This window comes from Stegostoma tigrinum, chromosome 1 (assembly GCF_030684315.1).
Source record: "Stegostoma tigrinum isolate sSteTig4 chromosome 1, sSteTig4.hap1, whole genome shotgun sequence".
In the NCBI taxonomy this organism is placed as follows: Eukaryota; Metazoa; Chordata; class Chondrichthyes; order Orectolobiformes; family Stegostomatidae; genus Stegostoma; species Stegostoma tigrinum.
The window spans coordinates 447,223-463,254 of NC_081354.1; the positions used below are offsets into that span (position 1 = coordinate 447,223).

At 43.3% G+C, this 16,032-nt stretch overlaps 1 protein-coding gene across 3 annotated transcripts in view; it reads left to right on the forward strand.

The window, feature by feature from the left end:
* The window catches only part of LOC125453563 (diacylglycerol kinase theta), a 192,341-nt gene that overhangs the window by 149,851 nt on the left and 26,458 nt on the right, over positions 1-16,032 (forward strand). For all 3 annotated transcript variants that reach the window (XR_009445713.1, XR_009445715.1, XM_059645677.1), the window contains exons 17-19: positions 3,218-3,366; positions 4,267-4,448; positions 7,465-7,565. Coding sequence is in view for 1 of the 3 variants with exons in the window: in XM_059645677.1 (XP_059501660.1) it covers positions 3,218-3,366; positions 4,267-4,448; positions 7,465-7,565 (432 nt within the window). In the remaining 2 variants the exon portion in view is untranslated. The remainder of the gene's footprint in view (positions 1-3,217; positions 3,367-4,266; positions 4,449-7,464; positions 7,566-16,032) is intronic.

The window sequence follows — 16,032 nt, forward strand, 5'->3', positions numbered from 1 at the left end:
TCCATTATTATAGCGTCTGCATGGTCTCACCAATATACCATGTCTCAGGGCATCCCTGTCTGCAGCAGATTAGGTAGATAACATTAGCCAAGTCACATGAGTAGCTGCCTGAATGTGGTGGGTGGTGTCCCATGTGTGTTGGTAGTATCCTTGTCGATGATCTAACATGTCTTGCAGAAATTGCTGTGGCAGGGTTGTGTGGTGTTGTGGTCGCTGTTGTCCTGAAGGCTGACGGCAAACAATGGTCTGTTTGAGGTTTGGTGGCTGTTTGAAGCTGAGAGGTGGAGGCTTTGAGACGAGAAGTGCAACGTCATGAAGTTATCCGTGGGTTTGCGGTAGAGTGAGGTACCTAGATGCCTGTCCTGAAGGAGATGTGTGCCCAAGAACGAGAATGATTCTGAAGAGTAGTTAATGGTGAACCTGATGGTGGGCTGAAACTTGTTGATGTCACCATGTAGTCATTTCAGTAATTCTTCACTATGAGTCCCAAGGAAGAAAATATTGTCAGTGTATCTGAAGTGTAGCATTGATTGGAGGTCCTGTGCCGCAAAGATGTCTTGCTCAAACTTGTGTGTGAAAATGTTGGCATGTTGAAGTTCAAATTTGGTGAAGGACCTCTGAAATGACTACACAACAACATCAACATAGTTTCTTCCTACCATCAGGCTTGCTGTGAACTACTCTTCAGAGTCTGTCTCATTCTTGGACACACATCTCCATCAAGGATAACACTACAGTACCTCACTATGCTACAGGCATAATAATCTCATGATGCTGCACTTCTCTAACTTCCACCGTAAACATGTTAAAGAAGCCATCCCCTATGGACAAGCCCTGTGTAAACACAGGATCTGTTTAGACGAAGAGGAACGCAACAGACACCTAAAGATGCCGGAAGACACCCTCATAAGAATGGATACGACGCTTAACTCATTGATCGCCAGTTCAGATGTACCACAGTGAAAATCCGCAACAACATCCTTAGAAGACAGACACAAGACCTAACCAATAGAACACCATTCATTGTCCAGTACCTCCCTGGAGTGCAGAAACTATTACCACGTTCTTCACAGCCTTCAATATGTCATCGATGCCGATGAACATCTCACCAAGGTCATCTCTATACCTCCACTTCTCGCCTTCAAACAACCACCAAACCTTCAACAGACCATCATTCACAGTAAGGTACCCGACCTTCAAGACATCAGCAACCATAACACCTAACAACCCTGCTGCGGCAACCTCTGCAAGACATGTTACAACATCGACGTGGATACTATCGTCACACGTGGGAACACCACCCACCATGTACATGGCAGGTACTCATGTGACTCGGCCGATGTTGTCTATCTCATACGCTGCAGGCTAGGATGGCATAAGGCATGTTATATTGGTGAGACCATGCCGAGGCTATGACAACAGATTAATGGACCACGCAACAATTGCCAAGCAGGAGTGTTCCCTCCCAGTCAAGGAACACTTCAGCAGTCAGGGACATTCAGCCTCCGATCTTTGGGTCTTCGAGATACACAACAACGCAGAATCACTGAGCAGCACTGAGCACCAAGCTCCATACCCATGAAGATGGCCTAATCTGTCACTTTCGGTTCATGTCACGCTACGTATAACCCCACCATGTGTTCTGTGTCTGTAAAATCTTCCTTACTGTCCTGTTTTGACACCATTACCTTGATAAAGAACATAGAACAGTACCGCACAGTACAGGCCCTTTGGCCCATGATGTGGTGCCGACCTACTATTCTACTAAGATCATTCTGCCCTGCATACCCTGCATTTTACTATCCTCCATGTGCCTATCCAAGAGTCGATTAAAAGTCTCTAAATTATCTGACTCCAATACCACTGCCTGCAGCGCATTCCACATGCCCACCACACTCTCTTTAAAGAACCTACCTCTGACATCTCCCCATACCTTTCTCCAGGCACCTTAAAATTATTCCCCCTCGTAATAGTCATTTCCACCCTGGGAAAAAGTCTCTAGCTCTCCGCTGTATCTATGCCTCATCATCTTGTGCACCTCTATCAAACACCTCTCATCCTTCTTCGCTCCAATGAAAAAAGCTCAAGTGCTCTCGATCTTTTCTCATAAGACCTGCTCTCCAGTTCAGGCAGCATCCTAGTAAATCTCCTCTGCACCCTCTCCAAAGCTTCCACATCCTTCCTATAATGAGGTGACCAGAACTGAACACGGTTATGATCTCTCTACCTTAATAAATCTGTACGGTTTTGGATTACTTGTTATTTAAGGGTTTTGGACTGTTATACCTATCATGTTGTTCCAGCCGTTTGGTTTGCGTCCAGCACCATCTTATTTTTAATTTCTTGTAATTATCTCTCTGCCTCATTTAATCGGATTATAGACCATCCTTTCACTTGTCATTCAGCTGTTGACGTTTGATTCACACCATCTGACACATGTGGAGATTTGTTATTCAACCTGTCAACACTGCACTCACACCATTTGTACTATCTTTTGGTCTGTCCACTTATAAATTCTGTGCCTGTGCACTCCTCTCCACTTCACCTGACAAAGGAACAGCGCTCTGAAAGCTTGTGATTTCAGATGAACCTGTTGGACTATTAACCTGATGTCATGTGACTTCTGACCTTGTCCACCTCAGTCCAAAGTCAGCATCTCCACACATTAACAGGGAGACCAGAATTGAACACAGTGCTCAAAAGGTGGCCTAACCAATGTCCTGTACAGCCGCAATGTAACCTCCCAACTCCTATACTCAATGCACTGACCAGTAAAGGCAAGTGTACCAAACATTGCCTTCACTATCCTGCCTGCCTGCGACTCCACTTTCAAAGAACTGTGAACCTGCACACCAAGGTCTCTTTGTTCAGCAACACTCAGCAAGGACCTTACCATTAATTGTATAAGTTCTGCCGTGATCTGCCATATGAAAATGTAGCGCCTCACATTTATCTAGATTAACTTCCATCTACCACTCTTCGGCCTATTTGTGGATGAATATATTCAAGTTGAAAACAATTGATTTTTGGACATTAAAGGAATTACAAGATATGGGATTAGAAAGGAAGCAGAAATTCATATACATCTACTATGATCTTATTGGATGATGAAACGTGTTCAAAGAGTCACTTTTGATTCTGACACTGTCATGCACTCTCTTTATGAGCTAACATGCTTCTTGCGTTATGAAATTTTGTTTCTCACCTTCACCTTCAGGCTGCATACATTCCGAGAGGTTCCATATTTCCGAATATTGGTTTGCGGAGGAGATGGAACAGTTGGTTGGGTTCTGGGTGTGCTGGAGGAGATTCGACACAAGCTGAACTGCCCAGTGCCTCCAGTTGCTGTGCTACCTTTAGGAACAGGTGAGGGTGGGGGAAAGCAGTGGGCTTGGGCTGAGTGCTGTGTCGCGAATATGCAGAAAGAGTGGGCTGCCCTCGTGAGGGAAATATCCTTGTTCACTTTCCAAGTTCTTGCTGCTGCGGTTTTTTGCCTAGACACAATTTAATGCACATTTCATCCCAGCCAAACTGTACCAGGTCTATATACATCACATGAGCTCATCCCACTGCTCCTCGATTAAGACTATTAATGTATCCTTGTATTCCTTTCTCCCATGAATAATCAACATTCCCTTCTAATCATCTGAACTACTGTCTGTGGTACCAAATTCCAATGTCTCGTCATTCTCTGAGTTAACAAGTTGCTTCTGAATCCCCTGGATTCATTAGCAACTATCATGCATGTATATTTAGATTCCCAGAAGTGAATCTGTCTCCAAGAAATGGCAGTCTAGAATCATGGGTTGTTGGTTCAAGATTAGATACAGAGATTGAGAACAATAACAGGAGAAATCTCTTCTCATGTAGTTGCGGGGCTGAGGGATTTTCTTTGTGTTAATTAGAAATCTCTCAACCCAACCAATACAAGCTTGATTCATTGCAAGTTATGGTTTTGACAGTGATCACCAAGTGGAGAATATTTTCCTCTAATATGTGTTATTTCGACAAAATGTTTCCCTGCTAAACCCTCAGGTTTTGCTGTAAGCTACAAATGGATTCCTTTGCATTCTAAGAGGATTGTTTATGGCAAGGGCAATATCCCTTAGCTGATCAATCAAGAATGCCAAAGTAGCTGAATCTTAAGATTAGTAACATGGATCATTATGTAGCCACTGGGGCCATTTCAAGCCACAGATGGAAACTCACTTGGATATAATGAACCATCTCTACATTGATAATATCTACAAACTTTTCTTTCTTAAGGCAATGACCTAGCGAGGGTGTTACGCTGGGGACCTGGCTATAGTGGTGAGGATCCCTTCTCCATTCTGGTTGCAGTTGATGAAGCAGAAGAAGTCCTCATGGATCGTTGGACAATCCTCCTTGATGCTCAAGAAGTTGTTGATGGCACAGAAAACGGTGTCCCTGAGCTGGAACCACCAAGGGTATTTGTCACAAAAGTATCTTTAAATATGAGTTAGTATAAAGTTACAGTCAAGTGTGATTAGAAAATAGAACGGTACAGCTCAGGAACAGGCCCTTCAGTCCATTATGTCTGTGCTGACATGGGTGCCATTCTAAAGTAATCCCATTTGTTTGCACATGGTCTGAATCCCTCCATTCCCTGTCTGTGTCTGTCTAAGTGCCTCTTAAATGTTGTCATTAATCTGATTGGAGTTTTCTGGATCATAATGACTGAAGGCTTCGTCTCAAAAGCATGATTTTGGATGCCACATTCTTGGGGAGAGAATTTCTGATGGAAGGTCATTGTTCTGAGCTTTCCTCTGAACTCTTTATTTCTCAACAGATCCTGCCTGAACCTCTGACTATTTTCAGCATTTTCTGGTCATTGATGTATGAAGCGAGGGTTTTACCCTGGTCTCCAGGTGTGGTCGCTGCAAAAAAAAACTAGAAAATAACCCATTGTATTAGAACCTTTGGAGCTGAAACATTTTGCTGCAACTGAATTATTGACTCAAGTAAATGAGAAATTGGATCCACAGAAGTTCGTAGCAGTCTCAGGGAGCGCTAGAATAGAGAGCTTTCATTAATAGAAGCCATTTCCATCTGTAATGTAGATGTTGCACTGATTGTGTACAGTTCTGGTCACCACATTACCAAAAGGATGTGGATGCTTTGGAGATGGTGCAGAGGAGGTTCACCAGGATGTTGCCTGGTATGGAGGGTGCTAGCTATGAAGAGAGGTTGAGTAGATTAGGATTATTTACATTCGAAAGATGGAGGTTGAGGGGAGATCTGATTGAGGTCTACAAAATCATGAGAGGTATAGACAGGGTGGATAGCAAGAAGCTTTTTCCCAGAGTGGGGGACTCAATTACTAGAGGGGGTCACGATTTCAAGGTGAGAGGGGAAAAGTTGAAGGGAGATATGTGTGGAAAGTTCATTACGCAGAGGGTGGTGGGTGCCTGGAACGTGTTGCCAGCGGAGGTGGTAGAGGCGAGCACAATAGCGTCACTCTAGATGTATCTAGACAGATACATGAATGGGCAGGGAGCAGAGGGATATAGATCCTTGGAAAATAGGTGACAGGTTTAAATAGAGGATCTGGAACGGCACAAACTTGGAGGGCCGTGGGGCCTGTTCCTTTGCTGTAATTTTCTTTGTTCTTTGATTGTAGACGATGGAGGTCCAAATAGGTTCATAGGTACCTGTGATAGTGAAATTGATTGATAAGCAATTGTTGTTTCAGTATCTTTGATTGCAGAAAGTTTACATGGGTGGGGGCTATGCAGTGTAGTTCGATCTTAGTAGGATAATAAGACGGCACAACATTGTGGGTCAAAGGGCCTGTGCTGTGCTGTACAGTTTGTTCTGTGTTCTATGTTCTAAAGAATTACAGAATCTGTGCCTGTTTTACCTAGATTGCATTTTTTGAATTTTTGTTGTCTATATAATTTGTTTAACTAGATCTTATTGTGGTTCTTATTTTGCAGTGCTAATTGGAAAAACTCAGCAGTGACCTGTAAGAATACATGGAATGGTTTTAAAGTGTCAATTGTACAGATTTTTGGATATTATAATTAATCAAAAAGCTCTTTAGCAAGTTGCCACACTTCAGGAAGCCATTTGGCTCATTCTGTACATTGCATAGTTTTATTCTGTGATGAGTTAGGGTTAGGGTTGCTTTCCAATTAAAAGTAGGTGCTTCCATAGCTCAGGGATCACCTCAAAGGCCTTAACTATTTACATTCCACAATAAAAGCTTGGATGAAAGAACCAATTGTATTGTAGCCAAACTTACTGATAGTACAGATAAAAGCAAGAAAGAAAGTTATGATGGAGACACAGAGCTGAGCAGATGTCGACGGGTTAAGCGAGTTGGCAAAGGATGATGTAAAGTAGAATGTGGCAAAATATGTAGTCCACTTTGGTGAGACGTGTAGAAAAGTAAAATCTTATTTAATTGTAGGGAGACTGCAGACGAATCCAGATCTCAAAAGGTTAGCATACAGTTAGGTCAGACTGGTGCTATACTGGTAATGACAGTGACATTGTAACCTAAAGGGCCAGACTAATGTTATGATTCAAATCATTATGGAAGCTGGTGGAATTTAAACTGTTTGAATTTTATCTTATCCGTTCATACATGTAGGCATCACTGACTCAGCCACCATTTATTACCCATGTCTAATTCCATCAAGGCAGTTAAGAATCGATCATATTGCTGTGGGTCTGGAGTCACATGTAGACCAGACCAGATAAGGTTGGCACATTTCCTGCCATATAGAACATTTGTGAACAGATGGGTTGTTATGACAATTAGCAATGGTTACACAGTTGTCACAGGGCTATCTTTTTATTCCTACCTGCCATGGTGGGATTCGAACCCATATCTTTAGGGCATTTGTCCGGTGCTCTGGATTATGAGTCTCGTGATATTACCATTAAGTTCCCACTAAAATCTGGAATACAAAATTAATCTCAGTAGTCATGAGCATGAAACTGTCATGAATTGTTCTAAGACCTGTCAGGTCCACTAATGCGCTATAGGGAAAGGAGGTCTGAGTTCAAGTCTCACCTGTTGCAGAGCTGTTTCGTAGCACGTCTGAATAGGTTGAATAAAAATATCTCTCGGTGAAGAGAAAAGCGACTGGTTTATAAAGTCAATATCCAATCAATAGTTTCAAAGTTAGAGATGCTGAAGGCTGTTTTAGTTGACTTAATAAGATGTTGGGTGTGCAGGGTAGTTTGATCTTGCAGTGGGATAATAGGTCGGCACAACATTGTGGGCTGAAGGGCCTGTACTATGCTGTAATGTTCTTTGTTCGATGTTCTTGACCAGGGCATTATTTTTATTTCACTCAAAAAGACAAAGTTACTGGAATTGAGGGGTTTATTCTGTTTCTGTGTCCACAGATCTGCTGAGTTTCTCCTGCACTTTCGATCTGTTTCACATCTCCAGCATCTGCAGTTCTTTGCTTTATATTCATTTTTTTGCAGATTGTACAAATGAACAATTATTGTGGAATTGGAATTGATGCAGAACTGAGTCTTGACTTCCATCAAGCAAGGGAAGAAGATCCAGACAAGTTCAATAGCAGGTAAATCATGTCATTTGTGGCATTCATTGTAGGAAAATTCAGCCCGACGGGTCTTAGTTTGGTTGACTGTTAGGCATACATCCTACCTAGAAAACCATTGAAAGCTGACCAATGGTAACAAACCAGTAGTGGTCCTAATCATGAGTCTGTGTTAACTGAGAATGAGTAGAGACACAGGTTTTATACGTTCAAGGACATTGACAAACAACTTTCCTCCTCCTACTGAGGGAGAAATACAACATTAACACATGAAAGCTTTCATGGAGAGTTCCTGGAGTCAAAGATTTCAGGATCCATTTCTTGGGAAGATTAAGTCATGGACTTTAGAAATCAGTCAGGCAATGAAGAATAAAACTGGAGCTGGTGCACACATGACACATAATGAACATCCAATCTAATGACTATATTTGTAGTCTACCTCTTTATGAGTGCACACGAGTCCCCAAGCTGATTTTTGTGTCAACTGCAGACTTGGCCATAATACATTCGTTTTCCTCATCTAAGTCATTAATATATGTTGTAAATGATTGTAGACCCAGCACTAATTTTTTAGGCATGCTACCAGTTACAGGTTGACAGTAGGATTGGTGACAGTACTCTACCTCAATCATTAGCTCTCAGTTCTACAGAATAGCAATGGGGAGGATCCAATGAAATCCCTGTAGAAGTTACTATTTGCTGTGGCACTTCTGGCAGTGGAGAGCAGCTGGCCTCCAATGGGCTGACAGCTCTTGGGTGATGTTTCTGCAAGCTAAACACCTGGGAGGCCTCTCCTGTCAAAACAATGAAGGCTTTTCACTTGTTCCTCAACCGGTAGAGAAACTTGTGTCAAGAGTATTAAACTCTGCCCACTGTGTTCACGAACTCCAGTGTGTGTACATGTTTAATGTGTTAGTTCTGTGAATGGTGCCATGGATTTTTACATTGGTTGGAAGGGGGAAACAGGGCCTCACTCTTAACATTTCAACTTGGAAGTGAAAAGAAAGATTTGCATTTACTTGTAATACTTATTCCTTCATGGGATAGAACATAGAACAGTACAGCACAGAACAGGCCCTTCAGCCCACGATGTTGTGCCGACCATTGATCCTCATGTATGCACCTTCAAATTTCTGTGACCATATGCATGTCCAGCAGTCTCTTAAATGACCCCAATGACCTTGCTTCCACAACCGCTGCTGGCAACGCATTCCATACTCTCACAACTCTCTGTGTAAAGAACCTGCCTCTGACATCCCCTCTATACGTTCCTCCAACCAGCTTAAAACGATGACCCCTCGTGTTAGCCATTTCTGCCCTGGGAAATAGTCTCTGGCTATCAACTCTATCTATGCCTCTCATTATCTTGTATACCTCAATTAGGTCCCCTCTCCTCCTCCTTTTCTGCAATGAAAAAAGTCCGAGCTCAGTCAACCTCTCTTCATAAGATAAGCCGTCCAGTCCAGGCAGCATCCTGGTAAACCTCCTCTGAACCCTCTCCAAAGCATCCACATCTTTCCTATAATAGAGCGACCAGAACTGGACGCAGTATTCCAAGTGCGGTCTAACCAAAGTTTTATAGAGCTGCAACAAGATCTCACGACTCTTAAACTCAATCCCCCTGTTAATGAAAGCCAGAACACCATATGCTTTCTTAACAACCCTGTCCACTTGGGTGGCCATTTTAAGGGATCTATGTATCTGCACACCAAGATCCCTCTGTTCCTCCACCCTGCCAAGAATCCTATCCTTAATTCTGTACTCAGCTTTCAAATTCGACCTTCCAAAATTCATCACCTCGCATTTATCCAGGTTGAACTCCATCTGCCACCTCTCGGCCCATCTCTGCATCCTGTCAATGTCCCGCTGCAGCCTACAACAGGCCTCTGTACTGTCAACGACACCTCCAACCTTTGTGTCGTCTGCAAACTTGCTGACCCATCCTTCAATCCCCTCATCCAAGTCATTAATAAAAATTACAAACAGTAGAGGCCCAAGGACAGAGCCCTGTGGAACACCACTCACCACAGACTTCCAGGCAGAATATTTTCCTTCTACTACTACTCACTGCCTTCTGTTGGCCAGCCAATTCTGTATCCAAACAGCTAAGTTCCCCTGTATCCCATTCCTCCTGACCTTCTGAATGAGCCTACCATGGGGAACCTTATCAAATGCCTTACTCAAGTCCATATACACCACATCCACAGCTCGACCCTCATCAACTTTTCTGGTCACATCCTCAAAGAACTCGATAAGATTTGTGAGGCATGACCTGCCCCTCACAAAGCCGTGTTGACTGCATTTGATCAAGCCATGTTCTTCCAGATGGTCATAAATCCGATCCCTCAGAATCCTTTCTAACACCTTGCAGACGACAGACGTGAGACTTACTGGTCTGTAATTGCCGGGGATTTCCCTATTTCCTTTCTTGAAGAGAGGAATTACATTTGCCTCTCTCCAGTCCTCAGGTACGACTCCAGTGGAGAGCGAGGATGCAAAGATCCTCGCAAGTGGCGAAGCAATTGCATTTCTCGCTTCCCAAAGCAGCCGAGGACAAATCTGGTCCGGGCCTGGCGACTTGTCAATCTTAATGTTTGACAAAATTTTCAGCACATCAGCTTCCTCTATCTCTATCCATTCCAGCATGCACACCTGCTCTTCAAAGGTTTCATTCACTACAAAGTTCGTTTCTTTCGTAAAGACAGAAGCAAAAAACTCATTTAGGGCTTCCCCTACCTCCTCAGACTCCACACACAAGTTCCCTATGCTATCCCTGATCGACCCTACTCTTTCTTTGACCATTCTCTTATTCCTCACATAAGTGTAAAATGCTTTTGTGTTTTCCCTAATTCGTTCTGCCAAGCCTTTCTCGTGCCCCCTCCTGGCTCTCCTCAGACCATTTTTGAGCTCCTTCCTTGCCTGCGTGTAATCCTCTCTAGCTGAACTTGACCCTAGCTTCCTCCACCTTATGTAAGCTACCTTCTACCTTTTCACAAGAAGCTCCACCGCTCTCGTCATCCAAGGTTCCTTTATCTTACCCCTTCTTGCCTGTCTCAGAGGGACATATTTACTCATCACTCGCAACAACTGGGATGTGGGTATTGCCAGCATTGTTGGCCATTGCTAAATTGCCTTTGAATTGAGTGCCCATTGCTACAGTCATTTCAGAGGATAATTCAGAATCAAGCACATTACTGTGGGTCTGGACTCACATGTAGGCCAATCTGGCAAGGTCAGCAGATTTCTTCTGCAAAAGACTTTAGTTTGCAGAATGGATATTTATGAAAATCGATAGTTTTATGGCCACCATGACTGAGACTAGGTTTACATTCCAGATTGATTAATTTAATGCAAACTTCACCAGCTATTGTGGAGTTTCAGTCTATTTCCTTAGCCTTTAGACTACCTATGGATTACTAGCCCAATGACGTTGCCATTACGCCAACATCTCCAATTTTTATGGCATTTTTCATAATTTTGGAATGTCCTAAAGTGATTTTTTTTTGTTTGAAGTGTATTGCTAAGCGTGATACCTCTAAGCCGTGTGTCTCTGTACTGAATTGAGGTGTCAGCTGCAATTATGCCCCAACCCCCAGGAGCATAGCTGGGGGCAGGAGTAAACAATACAATCTGTTATGTCTGCCTCGCCATTTGATACAACCATGGTTGACCTCCCCTTAGCCTCAACTCCACTTTACAGCCCACTCTCCATAACCTTTCAACTTATTAATAATTGAAAATCTGTCTCCTCTTCAAATTTATTTAGTGTTCCAATATCCACTGCAAACCTAGAATCTTCTGATTGAGAGGAAAGATTTCTACCAGAAATTTCTGTCTTACCAAAAACTATAAAGGCGATACTTCTGAGATGTTTTATCTCTATTAAAATCTTCACTAGAGCATCTAAAATGGCTGTAAATAAATTGGCCTTTCTATCCAACATTCTCTTACTTAGAGTATTACCATTTGCTTACCCTTGCCGAGCATTTTGTAAAGTTGTACAAAGAACAAAGAAACCTACAGCACAGGAACAGGCCCTTCAGCTCTCCAAGCCTGGGCCGATCAAGATCCTCTGTCTAACCTGTCATCTAACTTCTAACGGTCTGTGTCCATTTGCTCCCTGCCCATCAATGTACCTGTCCAAATATATCTTAAAAGAAGCTAACGTGTCTGCATCTACCACCTCTGCTGGCAACGCGTTCCAGGCACCCACCACCCTCTGTGTAAAGAACTTTCCACGCATATTTTCCTTAAACTTTCCTCCTCTCACTTTGAACCATGACCCCTAGTAATTGAGCCCCCCACTCTGGGGGGGGGGGGGGGGGGGGGGGGAGAAGCTTTTTGCTATCCACCCTGTCTATACCCCTCATGATTTTGTAGACCTCAATCAGGTCCCCCCTCAATCTCCGTCTTTCTAATGAAAATAATCCTAATCTATTCAACCTCTCTTCATAGCTAACGCCCTCCATACCAGGCAACATCCTGGTGAACCTCCTCAGCACCCTCTCCAAAGCATCCACATCCTTTTGGTAATGTGGCGACCAGAACTGTACACAGTACTCCAAATGTGGCCGAACCAAAGTCCTATACAACATGACCTGCCAACTCTTGCACTCAATACCCCGCCCAATGAAGGAAAGTATGTCGTATGCCTTTTTGACCACCCTATTGACCTGCGTTGTCACCTTCAGGGAACAATGGACCTGAACACCCAGATCTCTCTGTTCATCAATTTTCCCTAGGACTTTTCCATTTACTGTATAGTTCACCCTTGAATTTGATCTTCCAAAATGCATCACCTCGTATTTGCCCGGATTGAACTCCATCTGCTATTTATCTGCCCAACTCTCCAGTCTATCTATATTCTGCTGTAATCTCCTGACAGTCCCCTTCACTATCAGCTACTCCACCAATCTTAGTGTCATCAGCAAACTTGCTGATCAGACCACCTACACCTTCCTCCAGATCATTTACATATATCACAAACAACAGTGGTCCCAGCACAGATCCCTGTGGAACACCACTGGTCACAGGTCTCCAATTTGAGAAACTCCTTTCTACTACTACCCTCTGTCTCTTGTTGCCTAGCCAGTTTTTTATCCATCTAGCTAGCACACCCTGGACCCCATGTGACTTCACTTCACTTTCTCCATCAACCTGCCATGGGGAACCTTATTAAACGCCTTACTGAAGTCCATGTATATGACATCTACAGCCATTCCCTCATCAATCAACTTTGTCACGTCCTCAAAGAATTCTATTAAGTTAGTAAGACATGACCTTCCCTGCACAAAACCATGATAAGCCCATTTTCTTCCAAATGGGAATAGATCCTATCCCTCAGTATCTTCTCCAGTAGCTTCCCTACCACTGACATCAGGCTCACTAGTCGGTAATTATATTGTATTGTTGGAATGGATTGGCAACTAATGATGTTACCACTGCATGTTTTGTTTCATTTGTTTCCAGCCTTCAAAAATATATGCCTGCCTCTTAGGATTTCTTAAGTGATATCAATTTCCTTGGGAAGCTGGTCATTTATGTTTCATGTAACTGGCCACAACACTATAATATGCTTTGGAATACCAATTTCATTTTCTTTGGTTTAATTCTTCACATATGTAAGATGATAACCCTGAAATTAGTTTACAACATTCAGGCATGAATGGACTCAGAGTAAGGATCCAATACCAGAAGACAGATGCCTGAGGAATACAGAGTATTCATAAATGAGAATTTGCAAGGATGAAGAAGAAGAGAGGGGAGGAATGCTGACTTGGTCGGGGAGGAGGGGCTACTAAGGCAGGGCAGGGGGTGTTGGTGTTGCAGTAGTTAATGGACAGACGGATGGGAGAGCACTGGAGAAAATTGAAGATTCATTCAGGGACAGCTGAGTAGCTGGATGGATGGTTTCAATTTTGAACTTTTTTTTAAATGAAGTGTTTGCAGAAGAATGCTGAGCAGATTGACTGGAAATCGAGCCTGCTCCTTAATTAATTTCCCAGAGTGCTCTGAAATATCTTTTAGGTTATCTGGGAAGTCTGAAAAATCCCCAACCAGGTTTGGAGGCAAGATCTTTTGAGCACAACTATTGGCTTATTCTTCTGACCATATATAGCTGAAGTTATTAAGTGGATGGTGGATCCAGCTGTGAGCAGTCTGCCTATTCTGAAGAAGGCTCCTGACCCGAAACATCAACTTTCCTGCTCTGATGCTGCCTGACCTACTGGTGTTCCTCCAGCTCCACACTGTTGTGTGTATTCTAACCTGTTTTAACGTCATATCAGTGAAAGACGATACAGTCTTATCTAAGAAATGAATGCTGGACTCAAATATGAATCTTTCCTAGTGCTGTTTTATTCTAGAACATAGACCATTACAGCACAGTACAGGCTCTTCGGCCCTCGATGTTGTGCCGACCTGTCATACCGATCTCAAGCCCATCTAACCTACACTATTCCATGTACATCTATATGCTTATCCAATGACGACTTAAATGTACCTAAAGTTGGCGAATCTACTACCGTTGCATTCCATTCCCTTAATACTCTCTGAGTAAAGAAATTACCTCTGACATCTGTCCGATATCTTTTGCCCCTCAATTTAAAGCTATGCCCCCTCGTGCTAGCCGTCACCATTCTAGGAAAAAGGCTCTCCCTATCCACCCTATCTAACCCTCTGATTATTTTATATGTTTCTATTAAGTCACCTCTCAACCTTCTCTCTAATGAAAACAGCCTCAAGTCCCTCAGCCTTTCCTCGTAAGACCTTCCCTCCATACCAGGCAACATCCTAGTAAATCTCCTCTGCACCCTTTCCAAAGCTTCCACATCGTTCTTATAATGCGGTGACCAGAACTGTACGCAATACTCCCAAGTGCGGCCGCACCAGAGTTTTCTACAGCTTCACCATAACCTCTTAATTCCGGAACTCGATCCCACTATTAATAAAAGCTAAAACACTGTATGCCTTCTTAACAGCCTGTCAACCTGGATGGCAACTTTCAAGGATCTGTGTACATGGACACCGAGATCTCTCTGCTCATTTACACTACTAAGAATCTTAGCATTACCCCTGTACTTTGCCTTCTGGTTACTCCTACCAAAGTGCATCACCTCACACTTGTCTGCATTAAACTCCATTTGCCACCACTCAGCCCAGCTCTGCAGCTGATCTATGTCTCTCTGCAACCTACAGCATCCGTCGTCACTATCCACAACTCCACCGACCTTAGTGTCGTCTGCAAATTTACTAATCCATCCTTCTACGCCCTCATCCAGGTCATTTATAAAAATGACAAACAGCAGTGGACCCAACGCCGACCCTTGTGGTACTCCACTAGTAACTGGTCTCCAGGATGAACATTTCCCATCAACTACCACCCTCTGTCTTCTTTCAGCAAGCCAATTTCCGATCCAAACTGCTGTATCCCCCACAATTCCATTCCTCTGGATGTTGTATAATAGCCTACTGTGGGGAACCTTATCGAACGCCTCGCTGAAATCCACATACACCACATCAACCGGTTTACTCTCATCTACCTGTTTGGTCACCTTCTCAAAGAACTCAATAAGGTTTGTGAGGCACGACCTTCCTTTCACAAAACCATGCTGACTATCCCTAATCAATTTATTCTTTTCTAGATTATTATAAATCCTGTCCCTTATAACCTTTTCCAACACTTTACCAACAACTGAGGTAAGGCTCACTGGTCTATAATTACCAGGGTTGTCTCCACTCCCCTTCTTGAACAGAGGAACCACATTTGCTACCCTCCAGTTGTCTGGGACTATTCCTGTAGACAATGACGAGTTAAAGATCAATGCCAAAGGCTCGGCAATCTCCTCCCTTGCTTCCCAGAGGATCCTAGGATAAATCCCATCCGGCCCAGGGGACTTATCTATCTTCACCCTCTGTAGGATTTCTAATACCTCTTCCTTGTGAACCTCAATCCCACCTAGTCTAGTAGCCTGTATCTCAGTATTCTCCTCGACAACATTGTCGTTTTCTAGAGTGAATATTGTTGAAAAATATTCATTTAGTGCTTCCCCTATCTCCTCTGACTCCACACACAACTTACCATTACTATCCTTGATTGGGCCTAATCTTACTTTGGTCATTCTTTTATTCCTTAAATACCAATAGAAAGCCTTAGGGTTTACCCTGATCCTATCCGCCAACAACTTCTCATGTCTCCTCCTGGCTCCTCTGAGCTCTCTCTTTAGGTCTTTCCTGGCTACCTCGTAGCCCTCAAGTGCCCTAACTGAGCCTTCACATCTCATCCTAACATAAGCCGCCTTCTTCCTCTTGACCAGAGATTCCAACTCCTTCGTAAACCACGGCTTCTGCACTCTACAGCTTCCTTGCTGCCTGACAGGTACATACTTCTCTAGGACACAAAGGAACTTTTCCTTGAATAAGCTCCACATTTCTAATGTGCCCATCCCCTGCAGTTTCCTTCCCCATCCTATGCTCCTTAAATCTTGCC